Here is a 24764-nt window from a genome sequence, read left to right as displayed (position 1 = left end):
TAGGTGTGAAATGTGTCAAACCAATGGTCAGCAATTGTAAATATTCAGCAGTGTTGCAGTAGGCACTTCTACATGCAGGCTTTGTGCACATCATGCTGAGCATGTATCTGTGTGTCTTCACTGATCTGACTTTTCTTTTATTGGCCCAAATTTTCGAGGTACATAAATGTTGTACAGCTTCAGATCTGAAGTGGTAGATAATGATGTCTATCAGCCTGGTCAATAGTGGAATAAGTTATAGTGAAAGAGTCTGAAATAGTTGATGCAGTACCATTATTCCACACAATTTCTTGAACAGAGCTCAAGGTCTACATGGAGAAGGCCCACAGTTCTCCTTCTCTGCTTCCTGATAATCAGTCTGTGTCTGGTGTGCTGCTCCACTTCTTATCTAGGTCCCAAAACAAGCTTTTCGGAGTCCTTCAGGAATATTTATCAGTCTGTTTCAGCTGGGTCCTTTCTACTGACTTCAGAGGAATTCAAAACATTAAAGCTGGATATTTTATTTCATACTGAGAATGCAAGTAGGTTGTGAGAACTAGCATTTTAAATTGATATATTATCTTATTGCAACCTACCCACAGAAATAAATCCTTTTAAAAATATTCACCTTGAAATACATTTGAATCAAACTGAGTAAGATGACTTCACTTTTCTTTTTTTTTAGTAATTTTCAAACTTATTCAGGCTTCATTTTAATTATTTTGAGATCTTACTGCATATAAAATCACTACTGGCTAGAAATGTTTAGACTATAGAGCACAATGTACACAACAGGTATTTCTCCTCAGCCTGGTATTTCAGGAAGTCCTTTTGCGCTACAATGATCCTATGTTTCCTAACACTGCTTCTGGGATAATATCACCATTTTTGTGGTCTGAGAGCTCTTTTCAAGTCTTCTTACTGTTTTCTGTATAGGCTGAAGGTGGCAGGTAATTATTTTGATTAAAAAACAAAACCAAAAAACAACAACATAGGAACCAGAAAACATAAGTTTATCACTGTACACGTGCATTTTGTTTTACATTACCTAGCACTAAGAAACAACCAACACCAAGGGACACTGAACAAACTACATCAACTGGAATTTCTTTCTGCACACGTTCTGTAAACTTTCTGATGTTTAAGTTCTTCACCTTACAATTCTGCATCCTTCCTTGGACAGAGATGGTCAAGAAAGATATTATTGAGGTGGTTTGGTAACTTGGTATACCATTTATTCTAGAAAAGGGAAGAATTTTAAGGATGATAATCTCATGCTGTGATTTTAATCAAGGCCTAGACCTTTCTGTTGCAGCCTGCATGATGGTGTTCCCAGCTGACTGAAAGCTCTGCATAGTGTTTTGGATACTATCCAAATATAAAGTGTCCTTGTGCTTAGAAGGGTTTTATTTAGAATTAAGAGGTTTTGTATATTTGTGTCTGAAAATTCTAAGCACTATTGATCTGTGTATTTGCCTGGGTAAGCCAAGATGAGAGACACATCTCCTTTACTGTTTAAAAATAAGAAAGGGGGGAAAAAAATCCCAAGAGAATAATGAACTAAAACATCTTTAAAAGCATTATGCCTTACTCATAAAAATCGGGTACTGATATATTGTGAAACCAGTTTAATCAAGCATTTTCAACTCAAAATGAATAATCAGGGTTTGGAAACCAATCAGAACATTCCCTTCACTTCAGAAACAGATCCAGAACCACACTGAATTTAATTCAATCATAAAATACTTTGCTAGGTTTTTTTCAGGGAACACAGCTTCGGTGTGGTAATAGAGACCATGTGCCACCACCCTGTTTCCAACTCTGGATCCATGCCCTAAATCAGGCCATTCAGTTCCACCCCAAAGCAGAAACTTTACTCTCTAAGATATCTGTAGGATTATCATCTGCTAGTTACAACAGTAAATATTTAAATTGCACTTTTGTACTTTCAAGTTTAGTCCAAAATTTAGAATAGATTTGTCTCTTGCAGTGAAAAAAATGGGTCTTGTTGGTTTATAAGATCTGGTAACCCTAAGGATAGTGCAGTGTAGAACACCTGAGACTGGAAAACTCTCTGCTGTACACCCACATTAACATGGCCTGGAGACAAGCTGTCTTTGTCAGAGAACAGTAATTTTTCAAAGCAAGGTATTACATTTAACTCAATTTCCTTAAATACATTTTCTCTATTCCACAATGATATCCTTGATTACTGCACAGTGAGAAATAAAAAAGATTCCACAGTTAGCTACTATTCTGCAATGTGAGTGCCTCTGCTCAGCTGCCTATTGCGGTGCTTGTTTCTCACTGCTCAAGCTTACATCCTCTGGAAAGTAATTTTCCAAGGAACTGCAAAAATTCTAGTTCTCAGGATCTTCACTAAATATGTGTAACAGCTAAATTAAAAATTGTATGTGACTTGAACTTCTCAGTCCCCATGATAAGTAACATTAGGTTACTAGGAAGGGCTTAATTCTCTTGTTCTGCAGAAGAAAAAAATCAGTGGATCTTACCCCAGAACATTCTTAGTCTAAACATATTCAGTTTAAATTTGAAAAACATTCATGGGAGAGTAATATTCATGTGACAGTAACAGTCATGTTAAGCTTGCAATACAAGCTGAAAGTTTCTACTTTCTGTTACAGTTTAGTTGAAGAACTAAATAGATTAAAAAAATGAAGAAAGGTGTTAATAAAAATGTTGGTGTCACTGAACTGATTAAATCAATATTCTGGAGTTTAGCAGGTATCTTTTTTTTTAATGAGTAGAAACAGAGAAGATCAAAGTTGTTAGATGTGTTAGTGTACATATTTAATTACTAGAAAAATATAGAGATCTAAATTAAGATAACATTGATTGTAGCTCTTATAATTTCATAAGATTATCAATAGGTATCACGTAATGGAATAATAAGTGACAATGTCAATCTCTGTATGGCAGTGCCTATGCCTTTTGAGAATTATTTTATAGGATTTTGTTAACATAACACTAGTTTCTTTTTAGAGTAGAAAATCAGGACTTCTGTGTCATCTCCTTCATGCTGGTATCTATAATTCACCAAATTCTTTGGAAGTGCATCTGGTAAATTGAAAATCACTTAAGATACATTTGGAACTTTCTTAACAGAATACTAAAACCAGCTATCACTGAGACAATTTTTGCTCATTTTCACTGACAAATTTCAGACAGTAAATCTGTTGGGTAGATTCAGACTGGTTAAATCTTATCTGATTAATGGCACATGTAAATTAAATTCTGTATCCAATTTTCAATTATACTGATACAAAATTGTTTTACAAGAGGAAATTAAAGAACAAAAAATTCAAATGAAAGGGAAAGCATTACACATATACAATAATTGGTGAGGATAATAAATCAGAAATAATAATAAACAGAAAAGAGAACAAGCTAAATTTTAAATATCCATGGTCCCTACATAATTATACAATAATTATTTCCTGGATATCAACTGTGAATTATAAATAAATAAATAAATAAATAAACGACAGAGAGAAAAAGAAAAACAAACAAACAAAAACCAACAAAAAAGAAAACCAAACCAAACAAAAAACAAACAAACAAACAAAACAAAGAAACAAAACCAAACCACCAGAGCTGACAAGCTCTATTTTGACTCTTCAATGAGGACAGATTTTTTTCTTTAGGCAGGAACAGGTCTGCTTGCATGAGAAAATGGTACTGCCTAGTGGGAGTTAGTTTTAGTGGAATAAGTGAGATAACAGAAGAAAAAAATGCCTGTAGAGGCCTCTGTGCATCCGAGGCATCCAGAACTACAAATGCTTTCAGACCCAGATCTTTTATCACTGAAACCTTGTGTGATCATTCAGTCTCCAAGCAGCCTGTTCTTGCTAGTTTGAGTTTGATAAATGAAACAAGTGGTTACATGGTTGCCTTTGAAAAAAGGTGTACAAAAGCTTGGCAGGTTTGCAGAGATTTCAGCAATTCCAATTAGAAAAATGGAAGAAACATTTCTCATGACACAGCAAGCCACAACCATTGAAGTCAATACAATTCAACTTCCCTGAGTCTGTGAGATCTCCTGGACTTTCAAGGAGAATGACCCTGAACAACTGCTAATTCTTTTTTCTCATGGCACTGTTTGGAATCAGCTTCTCTAAGGTCCAACCAACAAGAATCATTGAAACAGTAATATAGTGTAATTACTGCATAGAGATAGTACACTTACTAATATGTACTAATGCTAATACAATATACACAGAGCTATTTTCCTTTTAAACACTGCTGTACTCCTGGTGCTTTTTATTACAGAGAAGATTGCATTCCTTTTCTGGAATCTCTTACAAAGCTTTTTGCTGCCATGCTCTGTCCTCAGCTGTCCTCAGCCAGAAAATGTTATATACTGTGCAGTTAACCCCAGCAAAAATTGTTATCTACTGTATTAAACACAGGCACAAAACCATCAGAGCTCAACATTTTTTACAAACTAAGCTGAAATAAAATTACGGACTTAATTTGAAGATGTCTCAGATCCTAATCTCTGAAATCTGAGTCTCTGAGACCTCCAAAGTCCAGGCTTTGCCTTTTCTGGCAGTACTTCTACTGACCACTACAAATACCAGCACATCTTCAGAATGTCAGCAAAGATGTCCTATTAAATATTTTCCTCTGTCTTTTTCCTCCTTGATAAACAGCAAAATCTACTTTAATGCACCAATTTTCATTAACAAGCTTTACAAATACCAGCAGAATTTACAAAAGAAGCACAGTGATTGGCAATAAAGCCCATACAGATGTATTTGTCTGTCCACGAAGGAAGCAGTTGTTTGTTGAATTTAGGATAATGAAATCTTCCTTGACATACAGACTGTGAACAACAACATATTGGCTTACCCAACGTGTATCAACAATTCTTGTTAGTTTCCATAGCTTCAAGGCTTATCAGACCATTTTTCTGCATTTCCCTGTACAAAGTTTGAGCCACAGATGTTGGAAAGAAAACAGACGGCAAATACACTGGAGAGTATAGTAAATCCTCAGGCTCTGGTGTAGACTTTGTCTATGTCCACTAAAACTGTATTCAAACAGGGAACAAAGTAAATAGCAAGCGGACTTTGTCCAAAAATAGCTTCTAAATGCTGTCAGTATAAGAGATGTTAATGATAGATACATCATCCCCTTGTTGGTTTCCACAGTTCTACAAGGGGATTCAAGTCCTTAGCAGTTTTCTCACTAAGGGAAACATTTTCATAAGCTGGGTGACCTTCAATACTGAGTAACAAGAACTGCTCTGCTAATATGGTTACATGTAGGGAAACGTGGCTTGAAGGTTATAGGTAAGTTCAAAGTGCATAACAGTTAATACCTGAGAAGATTTAACTGTGCAGTAGCTGACTTTGTAGCTAATAGGCTCCTTCTATATTTATTTTTGTCCCATATATTTTGGGAATAGGAATTTACAGAGTCTAACTTACTTGTTGACTTGTCAAAATCTTATTTGATTATCATTCTTGATCCATTCAAGTTGGACCTGAGCCATGGATGATATCTAATCATACCAGAACCAGATTTCATATCTGCTTATTGGTTTGCTTTCTGAAGTTGACCTTTTTTTGGTTAACTGGTTCAATATGTGATAACTGCTCCTTGAAAACCTTCTCAACCACGTTATTCAAAATTCTTTCAGATTTGACGTTGGGGCTTTCAGTAGAATCTATTTTATTATTATAATAAAGAATTAAGGAATATAATATATCTGTGCCAGATATTAGGTCTATTTCATGACCAAATGAAACTGCACAGCATTTCACTAATTATTCAGAGTAAGAAATAGAATATAGATCTGATAAAGGTCTGTAATTTTTTTACTAATAAGCATTCAAAGACTATTTCTGAACAAAATAGGATTATTTAGTCCTAATCACAACATTCAACTTAACTGCCAAAAGATGATTTGAGAGCAAAGGAATTTTGTAAATATTACAAATTATTTCAGAAAATCACCTGGGGATAAATTCAGGGATAGAAGAAAGCTAGATTTTGTGAAGTTTTATTTACGTATATAATTATAAATACTTGAATGTGTGATTATATTTCCCCATGTAACTTGGAAATTTACATGTGCTTTTGACTTGTAAAGTTTTAGATTACTGTACCCTTTGTAAGAAAAAATATTTGTCTCTAGAGCAATGATCTTCTACCCACAGATCCCAGTTCTGAGTTTTTATGTTTAGTTCCTCCTGATCCATTTTCTCTGCATCTGGCAGATGCATAACACTCAGTTCCTACAAGCCAGTTTATCCCATTCTTTTTCAAGGAATACATTTTTCATCCTTTCTCTACACTTCATAAAATATTTTTAGTCCATCATGATTCTTCTGAAGATATCGCAAGTGATAAAATAGAGACAGACAATGAGTTCTATTCATTTGTGCTACACCTCTGATAAGAGACCAGAGGTTAAGAATTTTCCATGGTAACTAGAATGGCTGAAAGTTCTTTTGACAATAACATGATGGATTCCAGTTTTAGTAATTTAGGAATACTTATGTTACTTTAAGAAACGTTAGTCCAAAGATACCCATTCTTTAACTTCTTACACCAGGTGAGAAGACCAGTGTTCTACTTGAGGGGTCCTGACTCCAGAACAAAAAATAATTTTCTGTTTTGGGTATAAGGTAAAAATGTCAATTTCCAAGACATGCCTAGCAGACATTTCCATTGTCTATAGCTTTGGCAGGTAGAGTCCCTGAGAAAGGAGAGGTTTGTTGGGGATGAAGGCCTACAGCCATACATAAATATATATATTTGTGTAAAATCTGTGTAGTTTATGCAAATTTTCACTGTTGCTTTGATTACCTTCAAATGCTTGAAGTTAATTGCCTGACTAAATTCATATGAAGCATTTTACGCTTTCTCGTACAGTTTATTATTTGCTGGATTGGACTGTTGTGAGAATGGAGGGTAATTATTCATCACATGCATATTTAAGGTCCTTCCTGCCATCTGCTATCTCTGTGTGCTTATGCAGGGCAGTAATTGATTTTTTTTAATGTACAAAATTTTTGTAGTTTTGGTGAAGAACTGCAACTTAGAGAAAAAACATTCAGCTCCATTTCAGTGTCTAGCGTAATCACAGATCAACTGTGACATTTTCCAAAACCTCTCTGGATGGACTTACCTTTTCATGAGTTAAGAAAATAAGTGGGACTGACAAAATTACTATTTTGAAGAGAGGAAAGTGTAGACACAGTGTATCTGCTACAGAATGGCATTCTATTCCTTTTGGCACGGTAAACTTAATTAAATAGTTACATTTTAAAATCTTTATGAGAATCTTAATTATTAATGACATCAACAGGCTGAAAAAAATGTAGGTTAGGTGTGGGGAGAGTTTGGCTCTGCAAAGACATTACTTAAAAGCAATTTTTTTTGCATGACTGAGCACATGTGCACACAGACTAGATAGTCACACTTTACAATGAGGTTACAGTTATAAATTATTCATAAAGTGTTGGTAAACACTGTAGGCTATTACAGAATCCACAGAGTCCATAGTTTTGTTATAACTATGTGTAACACCCTCAAGTAATGTGCAACCACGTATAATTTATGAAAGCAATATTCGTAGTATTGTTTATGATGTATATTAATAATTTATTAATCCTTTATGAACTATTTATAAATTCAATCTTAATGGAAAGCATGGCTGACTAGTTACTCCATCACGCTAGCTGTATGGGTGTTAAAGGTTGCATGCCTCTGCTCCTCCTTATTAACAAGCCAAGCAATCTTTAGACAAGGCAACTCTCACTAGCTATTTCTTTACATGCTCCTAGAAAATGAGAAATCTGAGAGAGGCATTGCAAAGAGGTTTTGCCTGTAAGAAAATGCACAGAATCCTTTTTTACATCTCCTCCAATATTTCAGTAGAGCTACCACAGGTCCATTAGGCAAAACTCCTTGCAGATGATCCATGCATATCAAAGTCTATGAAATTTTGATTCCTTCGGATTCTTGTATAGTTTGGTTACATCACACCAACAAAACAGGCCATATTTCTAGGAACTGAGCAGAGGAGAGTTGCTGTGTAGGTCTGCATATCCATCAATCCTTATGGTATCTACAAGAAAATGGGTGATGCAACAGAAATTACTGCTATAGTCTAGGCTACCATAATGTCCAGGAACAGATCCTGTCTTGCAGGACTATTTTTCTGCTCCAAAGAATTTCTGCCTGCCAAGGTACAGCTACTTCTGCTTGCAGCAGGCAAGCTCCACTAACTTTCATGTGACAGTGCAGTTTTATTGTTGCTCTTGGCTTCTTTGTGCATGCTGTGAAATCTCTTGCTGAGGCATTTGAGATCGGCATACCATCCCCAAGCATTAATTCTTCACTTATTCTTTTGCAGGAAACAGATCTCATTCTGACTTTTAATATCTCAATGCATCGTTCTTGGTGGATGGAGAATGGGCCGGGCTGCACCGTGACCTCAGTAACCCCAGCACCAGACTGGGCACCAGAGGATCATCGTTATATCACTGTCTCGGGGTGTTTTCTTGAATATCAGTACATAGAGGTGGCTCACAGCTCTCTTCAGATCTTCCTTGCAGTAAGTGTTTACAGATAACTTCTCTTCCACCACCTTTTCTGGATTTCTTCTTCTCATTACCAGAATAGCAGAGGGTTGTGACATTCATTCACAAACCCTGGCTCTAAGTCTTAGTTTAGTTATGAAATTCTGTTCTCTTTCAGCTGGTTCAAGATACCTGCATGCAGAAAGCTCCAACATACATATTTATTATTGTTCTAAGAGCTGCTGACATGACACACTCTGCTTTCCTGACCTCCATTTTGACCACTGAAGGTCCCACAAGCCACTGATAGCAGGTTACATTCAAATGACACTATAGTATATAATTTGTGACATAACAAGTTACAGATATTGTTGTGAAAGCCAAATTGAATATAAAAGAAAATCTAACAGTAAAAATAGATTCACTGATCAGTTTGTAGGACTCAAGTCTCATCAATTTGTCTTTAACCATATTAATCCATAGGCACTGGAGTAAAATGGGAAAGGTTTTCCCCAAAAAATGTTGCATATAAATGAAAATCAAAACCAGAAATCTTAAATCTTTTTTAGGAGTATAAGAATCCATTGCTATACTGCAGAAAATTTCAAAGGAATGAAAGCCACTTGTTTTGGGGGAACAACATATACTGTGGCCCACAGTTACCCAAAAATGTGAGCAGCTTTTCCATCCGTCTATTCCCCAGCATTTGTTATCACTCAAGTTTATCTCATGGAATTATGGCTTCATAGAATCATTTTGGTTGGAAAAGACCTCTAAGATCATCATGTCCAACCCTCAACTCAGCACTACCACGTTCAACGGTAAACCCTGTACCTAGTGCCGCATCTACACGTCTTTTAAATACCTCCAGGGAAGGTAGCTGAACCATTGACCTGGGCAGCCTGTTCCAATGCTTGACAACCCTTTTGGCAAAGGCATTTTTCTTAACATCCAACCTAAACTTTCCCTGGTGAAAGTTTGATTTTGTCCTGACACATGCCAGGATGCCATTGGCCTTCTTGACCACCTGGACACACTGCTGGCTTATGTTCAGCCAGTTGTTGAGCAGCACCCCAAGATCCCTTTCTGTCTATCTGCTCTCCAGCCACTCTGCCTGTAGCACTGCCTGGGGTTGTTGTGACCCAAGTGCAGGACCCAGCACTTGGCCTTGTTGAACCACATGACATTGGCCTCAACCCATCAATCCAGCCTGTCCAGATCCCTCTGTAGAGCCTTCTTACCTTCAAGCCATCAAAAGAGATAACCAGGATAATTTTTCTGACTTTTTTTTTTTTTTTTAATTTAATGAACGATGAACTTAAGGAATATATAATTCAAGGTTAATTCTGTTCCTAATGCAATAACATTTTCAGTGTTTCTATGTTTAAATAGAGTGTGTTTCTAGACTCATTCTTTTCAAGTCAGGGTAATGGTTCAAAATAACAAACCACTGGTAATCTGCTAGCTATAGCCAACTATATCTGCGTTATATTTCCATTCGTGTTGCTCTAAATGTGATTATGGTAAGAGCTGCTTGTATGGGTCAATTTTCCAAATCTGGTGTTTGACTACTGTTCGGATCACTTTTGCATTCCCAGTTGTGGGCATGGGGTTCTTTTTCTAATAGAAATGCTAGTGTAAATTCACTATCATATGAAATGTTATGAGAAACAGAGGAATGGTACTGCTCAGTGACATATAACACAAAGGAAGAAGAGCAGATACTGTTTGGTTTCCAGCAAACTAGCTTCAACAAACCCAAGCATTAGATCAGACCTATCTCCAGTTAGTAGAAAGAAATTAATCTTTCCCTTCAATTTTCTTTTATGGACACTTAAATAGAAATTGTACTTTACTTGTAAACCTAAATTTTAACCTATGAATTTGATACTTGTTTTCTATTTATATTTATGTATGTTCATGACAATGATCGTGCTAATGCTGTCCTTGGCTTTTGCATGGACTGGTGGCACTGCGGCATGTTTTTAAGGATGTTTTCTACTGCCTACAGACAAAAATTACAAAGTTATCCAGTTTCACTGAGTATCACTTATATCAGCCTTTGGAAACATTATACTGAGTTTATTTTGTACCTGCTTGGCTGTAAGCTCACACGTAATGCAGCTACAGAAGGTTAGGCTTCATGTAGATGTGGTAATTGCAGTGGAAAGTGGAAATAATATGACAGCTAAGATAAAAACTATAAAGCCTTCATGGTTTGTACTTTCTAAAAAGGAAGTCTTAAGGTGGGCTGTGAAATATTTCAAAGATTGCAGACAGATATTCTGCTGATGAGGTGCAAAAAAACTCATAGTCTCCAAGAGAACTTCTCTCCCCAGAGAAATATGTCCCAGAAGCAAACAGCAAGAGATTGTGCATCATAAAAATACTGCTACCAATTTTGTGTAAGTAAGAATAGATTTTAGATTTTTAGGAGTGAAATTTTGGAGAGTTTTCATTTCTCCTACTGCTTAAACAGAGTAGCAATTAAGACAACCAGAAGGTTACATAATCCCAAAAGTCAGGGGAGTCCCCAGTGTGCATAGTGATGCCGTTCATTTTGTAATACCAGCCTTAGAATAGTAGAGAGATAGATGTGATAATGCACAGATATTTTGCCAGCTTCACCTGAGGAGTGTATTTTGTTCAGGTTAAAAAAATAACGGGACAAAATTGCTAGTTTAGCTCACACTGAAGTAACAGAAAATTCAGTTTGGTGGTCTCTATACATCAAGCAGTAGAATGTTCATGGTTTAGAAAACTTCAAAATTGGAAAAAAATTATTTAGATCCAATGTGTGAAAGAAAATGCTCTGATAAATAAAGGATTATCCCAGTTTGGGTATTTATTATTTATGTATGTAAAGCAGGGCTGGAATAATCCACAGTGATAATAAGGATAGCAAAGCAACCACAATCACTTCTTTGTCCCATGACATAGAGCACTTTGTGCTGGTGGTGATGCTGGTGGAAGACTACAGCCTCTGTAGAGCCTAACAATATATCAATTCTTGTATCACAGATGTAAAAAAATTTATGACATAACGCACATTTATGTCTGTCTTGTAGCCATTCCCACATCAGCACATTACATCTTGCTCAGTTGATGTCTGATTTTTTTTTTCATGTTTATGGAAATCTATTTTGAAAAGCTTCTACTGCTTCTTTACTCAGTTATTGTGGTAGTTGCCTCTCTGAAGTGAATCAGCACCAAAATCTCAGTGCAACACACCATGTTAAGTCAATTTTTACTCTGTTCTCCATATCCATACCTCTCACTTGGTTCTTTTGAGACTAGGCCACACTGCTATCATTTTTAGCTCTGCATATTGCCATCTTCCAGCAGTTAAAGAGAGAAAAGGATTCAGAGTGAACACGAGGCAGGTGAATCTCTTTCATTTTTAAGTACAGCTTTGCAGGCTTGCAGTGTTGCAAAATAAACAAACATATTTTGTGGGCATGTCCTGCAGCACACAGATGTATGGAACTAAAAAGAACTGCTTTCTGTGAAACCCTGGGCTCTGGGAAAAAGTATGGAGAGGTCCAGAAGGGCCAATGGTATCCTAGGGTGCATCATAAAGAGTGTGGTCAGCAGGTCGGGAAAGATGATTCTCCCCCTCTCCTTGGGCCTACTGAGACCACATCTGGAGCATTGTGTTTGGTTCTGGTCTCCACAGTTTGAGAAAGACAAGGAACTACGGGAGAGGGTCCAACGGAGGGCCACAAAGACGATTAGGGCTCTGGAACTTCTCTCTTATGAAGTGAGACTGAGGGAGCTGGGTCTGTTTAGTCTAAAGAAGAGAAGACTGAGGGGGGATCTCAGTAGTACACATAAATATCTCAAAAGTGGGAGTCAAGAGGCTAGTGCCAGACTCTTTTCAGTGGTGCCCAGTGACAGGAGGAGGAGTAATGGCCATAAACTAAAACAGAAGAAGTTCCACATCAACATGAAGAAGAACAACTTTACACTGAGGTTGGCAGAGCACTGGCTCTGACCGGGGAGGTTATGGATTCTCCCTCTCTGGAGAAATTCAAAACCTGCTTGGACACAGTCCTGGGTAACCTGCTGTGGGTGACCCTGCCTTGGCAGGAAGGTTGGATTAGATGATCTCCAGAAGATCCTTCAAACCTCTGTTTGAATTCTGTGATTCTGTTTTTCTACAGAACAACTCCTCATTTCCTGCCCTCTCCAATTCTTGGTGAATATCATAGCTGAATCTGCAAAGATGAGATCTTAACTTCATCCCACTTTGACAGCAACAGTAATTTAATGCTTTGCTGATACATTCAGAAAAATGCCTCACTTTGGCCACAGCTAAAACTGTTTTATTGAACAAAACTAACCCTTAATGTAACCTATGCTCACATACCGGGCAAAACTCTCCACTCAACTGTTCTCTCCCAGGGAAGTCTCATTTACAGAGCTACAACATCTTGAGACTTGGCCTATTCAATATGCTCTGCAAGGACCACAACTCTGCCTGTCCATGGTGCCTACAAATTACGAAAATGAACTGTTCTAGTGATGGCTTGACTTGTATACCTATATGCTTCAGACAATAAAACATAGTTATGTGCTTAATGGTTATTGATTCTTGTTGCTTACATTAGAGAAGCTATTTCATTTTCAGGCCTACTGGGTTACCAAGCATAGATATACTTAAATTACTGATCTCTGGAGAGAATTCTTCCAGGTAAAGAATGAGGTCAGTGATACTAATGGGGATTTGATTTGCAACTATTTGAGTTTCATTCTGTAAAGTATTTACAGACTGGAGGTTGAATGATAGTTCCCACCCACTCCTAAACAATAGGAGGTATAGCTGTCACTTCACCATGAAGAGGACAGCACTTGGGAGGGACACAGTGTAAGTTATACACCCCTGCTAACCTTGGTGTGTAATGTCAGGGCTTAAGATTGTCATTGGCTCTGTGTATAAATAACATTTGCATCCCAGCCTTTCAGTCATATGGCTGAAAAAGAGTCATAAGCTCACAGTTTCACAAGCACCCACACGTATCAATGTCTAATGATAGCTACAGAGCCCATGTACAACTTTTTTTCATTTGCACTTTTTATTGAACTCTTGTTTTATAACAGAAGGGGGGAAATCTTTTTGGTTCAGGCCCTGAGCTGTGGTTCAGATCAGTGGGTTCTGCTTCCAGGTCTACCACAATGTCCTTTGGAAATCATTTCATCTCTCTGTGCCTCTTCCCAAGTGCTGCAGAGAGGAAAGCATGCCTAAATTTTTCATGTTCAGTTCATAAGACTCTACACCGTTTGCATAGATAGAGATCCCTTGAATTTCTAAAAAACACTCTAAATGTCAATGACATGAAGTACAGTAAGGCCTTTGTGTGGTACAAAGAAATTATAATAATTACAATTGCATTTCATACAGAAATGGAGCTCAGATTCTTTATATTTTCCTTCTGCTTGTGTTTCACTCTTTGATTATGCATGACCTGCCCTCACTCCTAGAACTCTGTTCATGCAAAAGTCAACAAATTAAAATCCATTTGTAGATCAAAACTCTGAAAATATGCAGATCAGCCTTGGAGATAAGTGTGACAGAATTATATCTATTTGCCAACACAGGATTAAAGGTATTTAGTATGCTTGTCTTTTACTTCTCACTTACACACTCACAAATCTATTGATTTTAGTGGATTTAAGTGCCCTAGTTATGGGAATAAGACTAATGTGAAGGCATCACCCTAGCCAATTTAGTTATATAGCCCTCGAAGAGATGAACTGTGTAATATTATTCCAGTAAAATAAGTGGGGAAAAAGCATTTCTTATGTACTTATCTGCATTATTGATGGTAATTTACATACCAAATAAATAAAACCATAAGTAAACTGTTACATAAAAGTATTGACCGTTTCCATAGTGATCTTGTCCACTGACTGTTATGTGCTGTATATTAGTCTTAATTCCTTTTTGTTCCTTCCTGTATTTAAACTTGAGTATATGCTTCATGCAGTCATTAAAATTATTATTTCATGCTTTAAAATTTGTAATATGTAATTATCCATCCATAGTATTTACGGTAAATGCATACTGTTTGGGATTCTGCAGAGTCTGTATCATGCATAATACTTTTCAAGCTCTGATGCTGTCAAATTGATTTAAACATCATGGAGCATAACTGTGTTACTAAGATGCAATAATACATCTATGAAGTTAGGATGCCAGCATCAAAATCTGCTCTGTTGCAGAATTGCCATATAACCTTTGGCAGCGTGCTTAATTCATGCCAATTATTGTCTGTACTGTACAAACAATGTTTCTTAAATATTTCAGAAAGATGCTGCCAGGATAATTCCATTAAACATTGTAGGTAAACAAATATTATGGAAAGGTGGTCTGTGTATGTATTTAAGCACTTAGAGCAGTAGAATAGCATTAATGTTTCCTGCTTCTCTCAAGGATTAATAATAATTAGAATAGGGTACTCTTAAAATCCTTAATGCTAGCATAGCACAGGTGACATTAAATAGTCTCGAGATAGGAGTAGTGAGTAAGAGTACACTCTCATAGGCATTTATTTACTGGACTGTCTATCTGTGCTTTAGACCTCCATGCTTAACTATGTTTCTGACAGTCAACCACTTAAGGTCCTCAGCACTGCTGAAGAAGTATGATTAAAAAAAAAAAAACAAAACCAGCAGTACCTGTCCAAAAGAACCAACCTTCAAAGTACAAAACAAGCCAGCCAGCCCATATGGACAAAAAAGGAGGAAAAGAGAGGAAGACGGAGAGGGAATACTAGTTTGCAATTTCATTGCACCTCCTGTTACTGCGTGCAGCTTTGTTCTCTGCAATATATGACACTGAGGGGAAGCTGTAAGAGCAGTGGCTGAGGTCACTTGGTCTGCTCAGCCTGGAGGAGACTTAGGGGAGACCTCCTTGCAGTCTTCAAATTCCTTGTGAGGGGAAGAGAGTGAGGGCAGACACTGATCTCTTCTCTGTGGTGATCAGTGACAGGACTCAAGGGAATGGCCCGAAATTGTGTCAGGGATGTTTAGGCAGGATATTAGATAAAGGTTCTTCACCTAGAGGGCGACTGGGCACTGAAATAGGCTCCCCAGGAAGTGGTCACAGCACCAAACCTGACAGAGTTCAAGAAGCATTTGGACAATACTCTCAGGCATATGGTGTGACTCTTGGGGATGATGCTTGTGGGTCATCTGGGTATATTCTGTGATTCTGTTCAACTCGGCATATTCTGTGATTCTGTTTGACCATTTTCAGCTTTTTTGTAGGCATGATAGAAAAATCAAAAAAAGGGCTATGATTCAGAATGAATAGACTTTGCATTATCTGGTGGAAAATTCTCCTTTAAGGCAGCAAAAGATGAAAGTGTGTCAAAGCTTGAAATTTATGAACTAACTGAAAAGAAGATGGTTGCTCATCAAGAGTGCAGTCTCACATTGACAGGAGGGAACAAGCCAAGTGGGACAAGTCACAGAGAGCCTTGCAAAAGAATGAAGTAGTTGAATTTCACCGTAAGAAACTAAGGAGTAGAAATGGAGTAATAAAGGAAGATGTGGAAGATCATCTCATCAGTACCTTTCCAGGCGGGCTTAGTCTAGAGTGAGGCATTGTCAGGAGCAAGGAGAGGATATGGCACAGGAGAAGAGGCAGGATGCTCCTCTGAAGCTAAGACTCACAGAGTGAGAAATCAAAAGCTCATCAGCAGGACAGCAAAGGTTAAAGAAACAAAAGGCTTGTAAAGCTTCTGCATTTAGGGGAGAAAAGGATAACAGACCTTCTGAAATGGGAAAGTACATTTGAATTTTTTTTTTAATATTTTTATTTTTATTTGGGGAGATATTGATAAGACCTGAGCAGAGAAAAAGGCTGTAAGTTCCTCTACAGACACCAGCAAATGATAGAGCAAGACTAAAAGAATCGAGCAGCAGGGGCATCAGCAGGACAGAATGCATGATAGGAAAGGGGCAAAAGAGCAATGGCAGAGGAGATGGGGGAGTCACAGGAATGCATGAAAAATAAAGCTAACTAATGATGTCATTTGGAATGAGGCAAGCAGCAAAATAGTGTTTCTGAGAGTCCCAAAACATCCGTGAGTGGAAGCAAATAAGACATAAGTTGGCCCTGGCTTGTCCAAGTTGAAATGCTAAAACTAAATAGTCAAGTCCTTTTGTCACAGCTAAAAAGGAACAATCTAAGAACTTGTACTGTAGTAAAGGTCTTCACCGAGTTCAGATGGTTAATACTGATCTTTTAGGTAGAGTCACCTATTGAATACCTTCAGGTTCTGCTAATAAACCAGCATATTCCATTCCTGTGCTCAAAATACATACAACGTATTATGCTGGGGAAAAAAATGGATAAAGATCAGATATATTTGCTGCTAGTGCAGAAAAGCTCTTGCAAAACATCTGACCTTCAAATGTAGCAGTAAACATATTCTGGGTTCTTAATTTTCCGGTCTCCTCTAGCCATCATAAAGGTCTCCATTTGTGCAGGAAGCACATTTTGCACATAAAAGCCCTCACTTAGATCTATCCTTGCTAATTTTATTTCCCCATCTCCCTTCTGACAGCAGCCTCCACCTCTTCTACACACATGCAGTCATACACATACCTTGCACATCAGAGAGTGGTGAGAATATTTATATGTGAGAAAGGAGACCAGCTTTAATCAAGTTTTGACTCTGTGAACCTAGTGGACAAAAATAACATTATTTAATTAAGACAAAGTTCTTTTCTAGGGCAACACAAAGATTGAAAGAAACTTGATTCTTAATGATATAGATTAGTACTTTAAAAAGACTGTTTTTTCACTGTGGGACTGGGCAAAATCAGCACAATGGGAAGAGTGTATGAATCATTGTAAAGTGTTAATTTAATAACACTGTCATGCCATGTTTGCACAGAGGCAACATCAGGTTCAGACATCTTTGACATTGGCTCAGAGCACAGTATATTGTTGTTTCTCTGTTTGACAATCATGCTAGAGCATATGTCATTAGCGTTTTGAAGGATTGCTATAAGAGATTTCTTTATGCCTATGCATGTCATCTGTTATTGCTTCTATCAAATTTTACCTGCATTTCTTCAGTACTCCTTGTAAAAAAACTGAATTGCACACATCAAAGCATAAATGTTTTTTATAATGAGCAGGAAGCTTTGTCAGTAGAATTGTACTCATTTATTTCCCTGAAAACTTCGCTCCTTAATGAGCTGTGCCTTTATAAAGCTAAGTCATATGATAATTGTCTGAAAACAAGTTTGCTTCAATTCAGAAGAGAGAATTTGGGTTTAAACAGTCTTACCTGATCATTGCACATGGGATTGTCTTTGAAAGAACTATTTCCCTGATGGAATGAAAGAAAACAACACCAGCATGAGCTGAGACAGGAAGAAGCCTCTCTCACAGACCTTCTTGCACTAAAAAAGGCAAATAATGAATGTGCTTTTTGGAGGGAGGTTGGAATTTTGATAACAAAGAGATGAACATTAGATTCATTACTCTGAGGCCTGAGGGAAGTTTCCTGAGAATTGGTTTTGACCATCTCATATGTATTCCTTCACACAGGGGACTCTGTTTCTCGTTGACCCTGTAGGGTAGATAGTATTATGATAAAGCAATAAGATTACAGTTTCCCAGGTTCAGTGCCTCATGGCTGTCCTGGGGCTATGTGATGCTGGTGGTGCTGTGCTGACTGGTGGTGCTGGCTTGCTGACTTGCTTCCTCCCACAGCTGGCATTTAAATTATTCCTCACTTCTAGTACTGGTATAGTCCTGTATTTATGATACTATCATAGCAATTAGAGCTGCATGTGAACACATTCCAGCTATACACAGGTTAGATGGCTTGGACTGGGGTCTATTTACCTAGTCTTGGTGAGCTTCTACAGGTTTCTTATGTTTTGAAAAGATTCTGGGTAAAGAACCTGGCCCATTCAATTTTCTTTCTATATAAATGAATTTGCATGGTAGGGAAAGCAAATTCTACTTGCTTTAGATATAAGAATAATACTAAGAATAGCAATAACAGTAAATATCACAAGCTTCTGTAATCAGAAGTATTCTGTTACAGTATGTGGTTAGACAAAAAGCAATACGTCTATGTACTGAAAGCTCATGGTCAAGTGCCAGGTTCACCAACCCCGTTCCTGAGTTGATTCTGAAGGTACAATAAACATGATTGCTGATCTGTAGAAATATAAGAAAGCCCATCCAGATACAGATATACTTCAGTGTCACCATACTCAGTATTCTTGCTGATATTACAGTAATGCCTTGTTCTGCAATATACAAAAGTGACAGCTATTATTTTACCATTTTGTATTATATTCCAAAAAGTACCTCCAGTTCTGGAATAAGAGGACTCAGTTCATGAGTTAAGGTAATTTTTTCCTAAATATAAGATAGGGAGTGATAAAGCATACAGCCAACTTCTTCAATTCGATATTGAGATAAACATATTTCAAAAAAAAAGTGCAGAAAAAGCCAGGATATGACTGATTTTCAAATTCGTGTTGAAACTTGCATTGTATACTTTATGTAGTATATTTCATGTTTTTCATTTTTGTGTGCTGTTAGCACAGCTTTCTGTGAAAAGATAAATTGAGCACATAAAAGTATAGGTTTATCTATGAAAACATAGAATGACCTGTTTTGCCGCTTTAGTCATAACTATTCTGGTCACAATACCATGGTTCTGAAAATCATGACAATACCATGGTCTGTTAAATTCACCAAAGACGAACAATGTCAGGAGCTGTAACTGAACCTGTATTGAGGGTACTGGTCAATGATAGATTCCTGAAATTCTGTAATACAAGTTGAGTGCTTTTGGTAGAGCTAACTACCCCACTAAAAATAATAATTATGCCTAAGGAAAATAAAAGTCTAGGAAGCATTTAGATTTGTGTGTAAATTAAACACACTTCCGAGCATGTAAAATGAAAACAATAATATTACTTTATGAATTCTGCATTTCCCCTCCCCCTCCTCCCTCCCCATTTTCTAGCATAGACAGTATAACAAACCTTTTGCCTTCCAGAAAAAAGGAAAAGGTTCCTCAGTTTCTGTAGTAACTGTGTACCTTAGGACCCTTAGAATAAGTGTCAGAGGCATGTCAAGATAATGGGGTCAGAAAACTGCTTGTAGTATTTTTGATAACTAAAGTTTCTCATGCAATCTCAGAAGTAGAGCTGAGTGAGAATTTTGTGAAGGAACATGATTTTTTGAGAAATGCACCAGCCCTGAAATGTTTTATCTTAACATTATGGTGTCATAAACTTCATTTAAAGTGTAGGCGAGTGATGTTTAACATAGTACCTGGTTTCCTGACAGATTTCTCAGCTGGCTGCTTTGCTCTAGACCTTTGTGGTACATTTATACTTGGACAAGATGCCTCCTAAAAACTGCAGCATGATTATCCATAATGTTTAAGTCTTGCTACAGTCTCTGTGATGCATTTAGCCCAGATCAGCTAGCACTGTCCCAGACACTGTCAGGGCAGCACAAACCAGGGAGCATCTATGATAGCCAGTATGGATCCGCTCATTTTGTTCCAACAGATAAAAAGAGCTTATTTTTGTGAACACAAGCTGTGCCTTACCATGTGGCCTCTAGGACAGAAGACCATCTATGGGTTATTTCAGTTGCTACTATGTCTATATACACTTCTGTACACTCCCAATGTCATGGCTATTGCACACTTAGAATCTGCGTTCCCTAGAGATTTAGCAACACCAGCACTAACTAGATCTCCAGCTAGTGTTTGAGTCCTGCTGTGGACCTACACCTTGGAGTTCAGGAAAGAAACATGATCTATAACCTAGTGCTGTGGGAGGAAAATTCATCTTTTCTAGGAAAAATCTTGAGTGCTTACATAGCATGCAAAACAATGTGTGCAGCAAAGATGCTCTGTAGACATGCCCTAAGGATTCTTGGCTCTCTGACTTCTGCAGTGCTGCAATTTTAAGGAGCATGGAGTCTGAGATAACTATTTGTCATAAATTTCTGAAATTTCCACCTGAAGCCGAGATTTTAAGTGACAGTTAATATTCATTAGTGAAAAAGTCATTGTTCCATCCAACTGAAGAAAATTACTTTTCCTTGAAATCCGAGGTAATCTGTTCTTTGCAGATATTCTCAGTAGACATCAACCAACTCTCATCACTTCTTTAACGGATGTTATCTTCAGCACTGGTTGGACAGGGAGAGAGCATATACATGCACCTCTGACGTGTCTGGGGGGCTTTCAAGATGTGACCCTGAGCAGCCCCATTCACTTAAACTGCAGCACTATTAAGACATCAGTTTTTCAGTATCCAACTGCTTGGAACTGACTGGCACAAAGTGATTCATGCTTTCAAAAACATTAGACCAGATGTTTTTTCCCAGAAGGCAGTAGTCTTTTAAGCTCTGTCAACTTAACCTCCATTCTGGTCTGAACACAGTAAAGGCAATAGCTATTTCTTAAAGTATACCATTTCATAATGAAATGTTGTGACTTTTCCTCAACTTTATTTTATTTCCATCTGTCCATGTTTTCTGCAAATAGATTGGTCATGTGCATAGTCACAACCTGAGGAAAAAAGGCATCTACAAAGCTACAGGAGCATTTGTCTGCTGGTAATGATTGTTGCCATAGATGGGAATTCAACGTTGCCATGACAGAAATTATTTTTCCTTATATGTTCACAGTGATCAAGTAGTGACATCTGGAATCTGCCCCAGAGGTTCAAGTCAATAAAATATTAATAGCTGCCATTTCCAGCAAGGAGGTTGTAACAAGAACACAGCTGAGGAATCTCTGACATTTTTGCACCTATTGTTTTACACAGAATTAGTTAACCATTTCTGTTTCCACATACTCTTCTCCTAAAGATAAGGAAAAATAAATCTAGGACTAGGATGCAATTCCGTGACTTCCATTTAGACAAACTGCAGTTTATTTTCTGTGAGGGCTCTGTTGGGAAGTGGCTACTGAAAAGGGACTGGATTCTCAGGTCCTCCTCCTCACTTCCACTGAATTTGGGAGGAGCTGGACTGACTGCACACATCTGATTCACAATGAAAACCAGACACAGAAATTAAGGCAATGCTGGGCAGTCTCATCTGAAGCACTCACCGTTTTACCAAGAGGCTATCAAGGCTTTCCTTAGTAATTCAGTTCTAGTGAATTCAGTCACAACAAGCTGGGAGAGTTGGTGGAAGAGAAGGACTGTCGAGACTTGCTTCAGAGAACCCTATTCTTCCCATTCCTCTCATTCAGTAAGTGTTAACAGTCACATATGCATAAGAAAAAATAATGAGGTTTAATGAATCTCCAAAGATCAGCTACTTCATAAAAGCAAATGCCACACTTCTATCAGTAAATGGCCTCCAAGTCCAACATCAGCAGTGGAGGGAATTTCTATTTTAAAGAAAATTGCACGCAGTTTCAGTAAATTATCATAGAATGATTACTCAACTTTTATCCAGTCAATGTTATGCCTCCCTAGTGAACTGGTTTATTGTCAGTATGTCTGCCTCAAAACATGCCTTCCCTGGAAAGCACTCATTCATTCAACTTCTGCCACTGGAAGCAGGCAACAGCTTGAAGCTAGCAGCTGCTCTTGAACAAAACAGGTAGAGATGCAGAAAGGCTGCTGAAGCCATAACAATAAGTACATTATGACATGATTACATTAAATCTCCAGAATGGTCTGTACACACAAAATGCCATATGTTTTGGACAGAGGAAGCATGCATTAGCAAAACCATAGTATAACATAAGCATTTCCATTGTAGTCCTGTTAACACGAAATTGATTTTTTATCTTTAAAATTATCATTGACAGAAGATAATATTTGAATGGTCAGCTAGTTAGCCTGAGGGGGATATAATTAATGTCCTGAAGGGCAAGAGTGGGTGATAGAAAGGTTTGGAAGGATTTTCCAGTTGTAACTGTGCATAATCTAATAGTTGATGCATCCATTTAACCTTTCTTTGATATGCTCTTCTTTCACCACTGCATGTAATAGTAGTTCTGTTTTCTAAATGTCTTCATTTGACTTTGAACAGGTTAATAGGATTTATTGCTTCTGCAGCCTGCCTACACAAAACAGAATGTCAATATGGACAATACCTTCTGGTCTACCAGAGAATAATAGACTGCTTTCTCCATCCCTGCTTTTAGGAAGTGATTTAGTTTCCTGAAGATTTAGGTACAAAAGGGAGAGGCGGAGGGAGATAGTTTTTCTGTGAGAGTCTTCCGAGAGCTGGCACTGCTAAATAGCCACTTGGCATTTGCTGTATCAGCTGGTGGCGCTTGCCTCATTTTCAGATGGCAGCCTCCTGATTCCCCATTAGAGATGCCTGAAGAAATTTTGTTGTGGCTAGATAGCAACTGTACAAAATACATGACCCAGATACATTGCAAAGATTGCAGTGGACTCCTGCAAACATTTTCTGTTACAAACTTCATGAATCGATCTCATCTTCCAAAAATTAATTTGATAAATCATTGTTTTGTGCTCTGTCTGAACCTACATTTTAGATTTCAGTGACTTTGTGTTTTGTAAAGATGGTTCTAAAACCACTGTGTATCATAAGAAAAGGATTTTTCCCCAGGCTGTTAGCTCTTTCTTGCCATGATTATTGCTTCTTGCTGCAACGACCAGAATATAACGATGCAGCAAATTTTACAGAAATGTGAGTTATGTGAACTAAACAAATTGTCATTTTCTAAAATCCTTTCCAAATGTCATCTGCGTATTTACACCTTTCTGGGTTGTGAAGACCTGATGGAAAGATGTTAGTGGCATTAAAAACTATGATACTGACTATATGTAAAATATAGGTAAGCAATATGTGCTGCATTTCTAGTCCTTTTTGATCTTGGAAAGAGTACTGCCATGAAAGGCTCACTATGATGAGCCTAAAAATTACCATAAGTGGTAGTTATTTAATCCTGTGATTTTTAAATATGGGGATGGACAAAGTCCCACCACTGTACGTTGTATTCTCTATCCTGAAATACTCCTTTTGTGTAGCTGTTGAGCTTCCTTAAGATTGCTGATTCATTTAAATTAAAACAGTCTAGCAGAAGGTGAGAAAGAAAAAGGAATGAGTTCTTTGTTTCCTTGTTGTGTAATTGTCTGCAAACAAAAAAGGAAACAAAACAAAAAACAAAACCAAAAACAAACAAACAAACAAAACAAAACCATTAAAAGCCACCAGAGATGTGTTTCCAAAGTCATATGAAGGTGGAGCCCCTGGTGGTCTAGTGGTAAGGGCGCGGCACTGTCAGCTCCGGGACCCGGGTTCGATTCGCGGTCAGGGCCACTCCCGGGCAGGTGGGGCTCGTTAGCCCTTAAAAAGGCAATCCATCTACGTCCTGAGGACCTCGCTGCCACCGTCCAAGCTCGCTTGGCCCTGGCAGATGAACCTTAGGATTAAAGGGTGGGCTCAGTTCCGCGCACACTGTGTCTCACCTAAAAAATCCAATGCGCAGGCTGGAAGGTGGAAAGACCTTCCCCGGATCTTCGCTCGCGAAGACTGGCCATTATCATATGAAGATATTATCCTTTTCTGCACTTACTGAGAATTGCTTTGCATGGTATGATCCATCTCAACTAAGATACTAACGAGAATTCATGAACATCCAGAATAACAAAATTAATCCCACCTATTTCCAGACGAGGGACAGCCACAGATGACAGCTGCCATCAGCAGATTGAGCAAGCACCCTGCACTTGTGCAATGTTTGATCTGGGTAGTTTGACCTAAAATCAGCTCTGAACTTTGGGCTGAACTTTGCAAAGGCGCCTTCCTCAGCTCTAACACTCATAAGAGCAACAGGCTCCATTTGATCCATAGCTCCTTAGAGAGCTCGACTCAGCGCATGAAGCTTTGAACAAGTCTCAGGGGGAATTTTGAAGAGGGTATGAAAAGCGTTTAGGCCATTAACTGCCTCATAGAGGGATTCGGTGGCATTTTGGAGTCAGCATATGCAGCTGCATAGATCACTCAGGAAGTTTATAACTCTTCCTCTAAATTCAGGTGTTTAAACAAAGCTTCACTGAAATTAAAAAGTAACATTCTTCCAAAAGAATGTTAAGCTTTTTTCTGTCCCAAACAAAATGCCAGCTGGAAAAGTAAAAGCTAAAACTGCTGTGAGATTACAGATGAACTCCAGATTTGTGCACATGAACACAGAGGTTAATTTATCATCACTTCTGGAAGTTTTTTTTAAT

The 24764-nt window shown here is 37.9% G+C and overlaps 1 protein-coding gene across 4 annotated transcripts in view; it reads left to right on the top strand.

Moving 5' to 3' along the window:
* The window catches only part of NKAIN2 (sodium/potassium transporting ATPase interacting 2), a 537578-nt gene that overhangs the window by 447014 nt on the left and 65800 nt on the right, over positions 1 to 24764 (top strand). For all 4 annotated transcript variants that reach the window (XR_007628910.1, XR_007628909.1, XR_007628911.1 and 1 more), the window contains one exon: positions 8369 to 8569. Coding sequence is in view for 1 of the 4 variants with exons in the window: in XM_050315311.1 (XP_050171268.1) it covers positions 8369 to 8569 (201 nt within the window). In the remaining 3 variants the exon portion in view is untranslated. The remainder of the gene's footprint in view (positions 1 to 8368; positions 8570 to 24764) is intronic.

This window comes from Myiozetetes cayanensis, unplaced genomic scaffold, assembly GCF_022539395.1.
Source record: "Myiozetetes cayanensis isolate MyiCay16 unplaced genomic scaffold, myiCay2020 scf2-11, whole genome shotgun sequence".
Taxonomy (NCBI): Eukaryota; Metazoa; Chordata; class Aves; order Passeriformes; family Tyrannidae; genus Myiozetetes; species Myiozetetes cayanensis.
The sequence above is the reverse complement of the archived record's forward strand: the minus strand, read 5'-3'. Positions and strand labels throughout refer to the sequence as shown.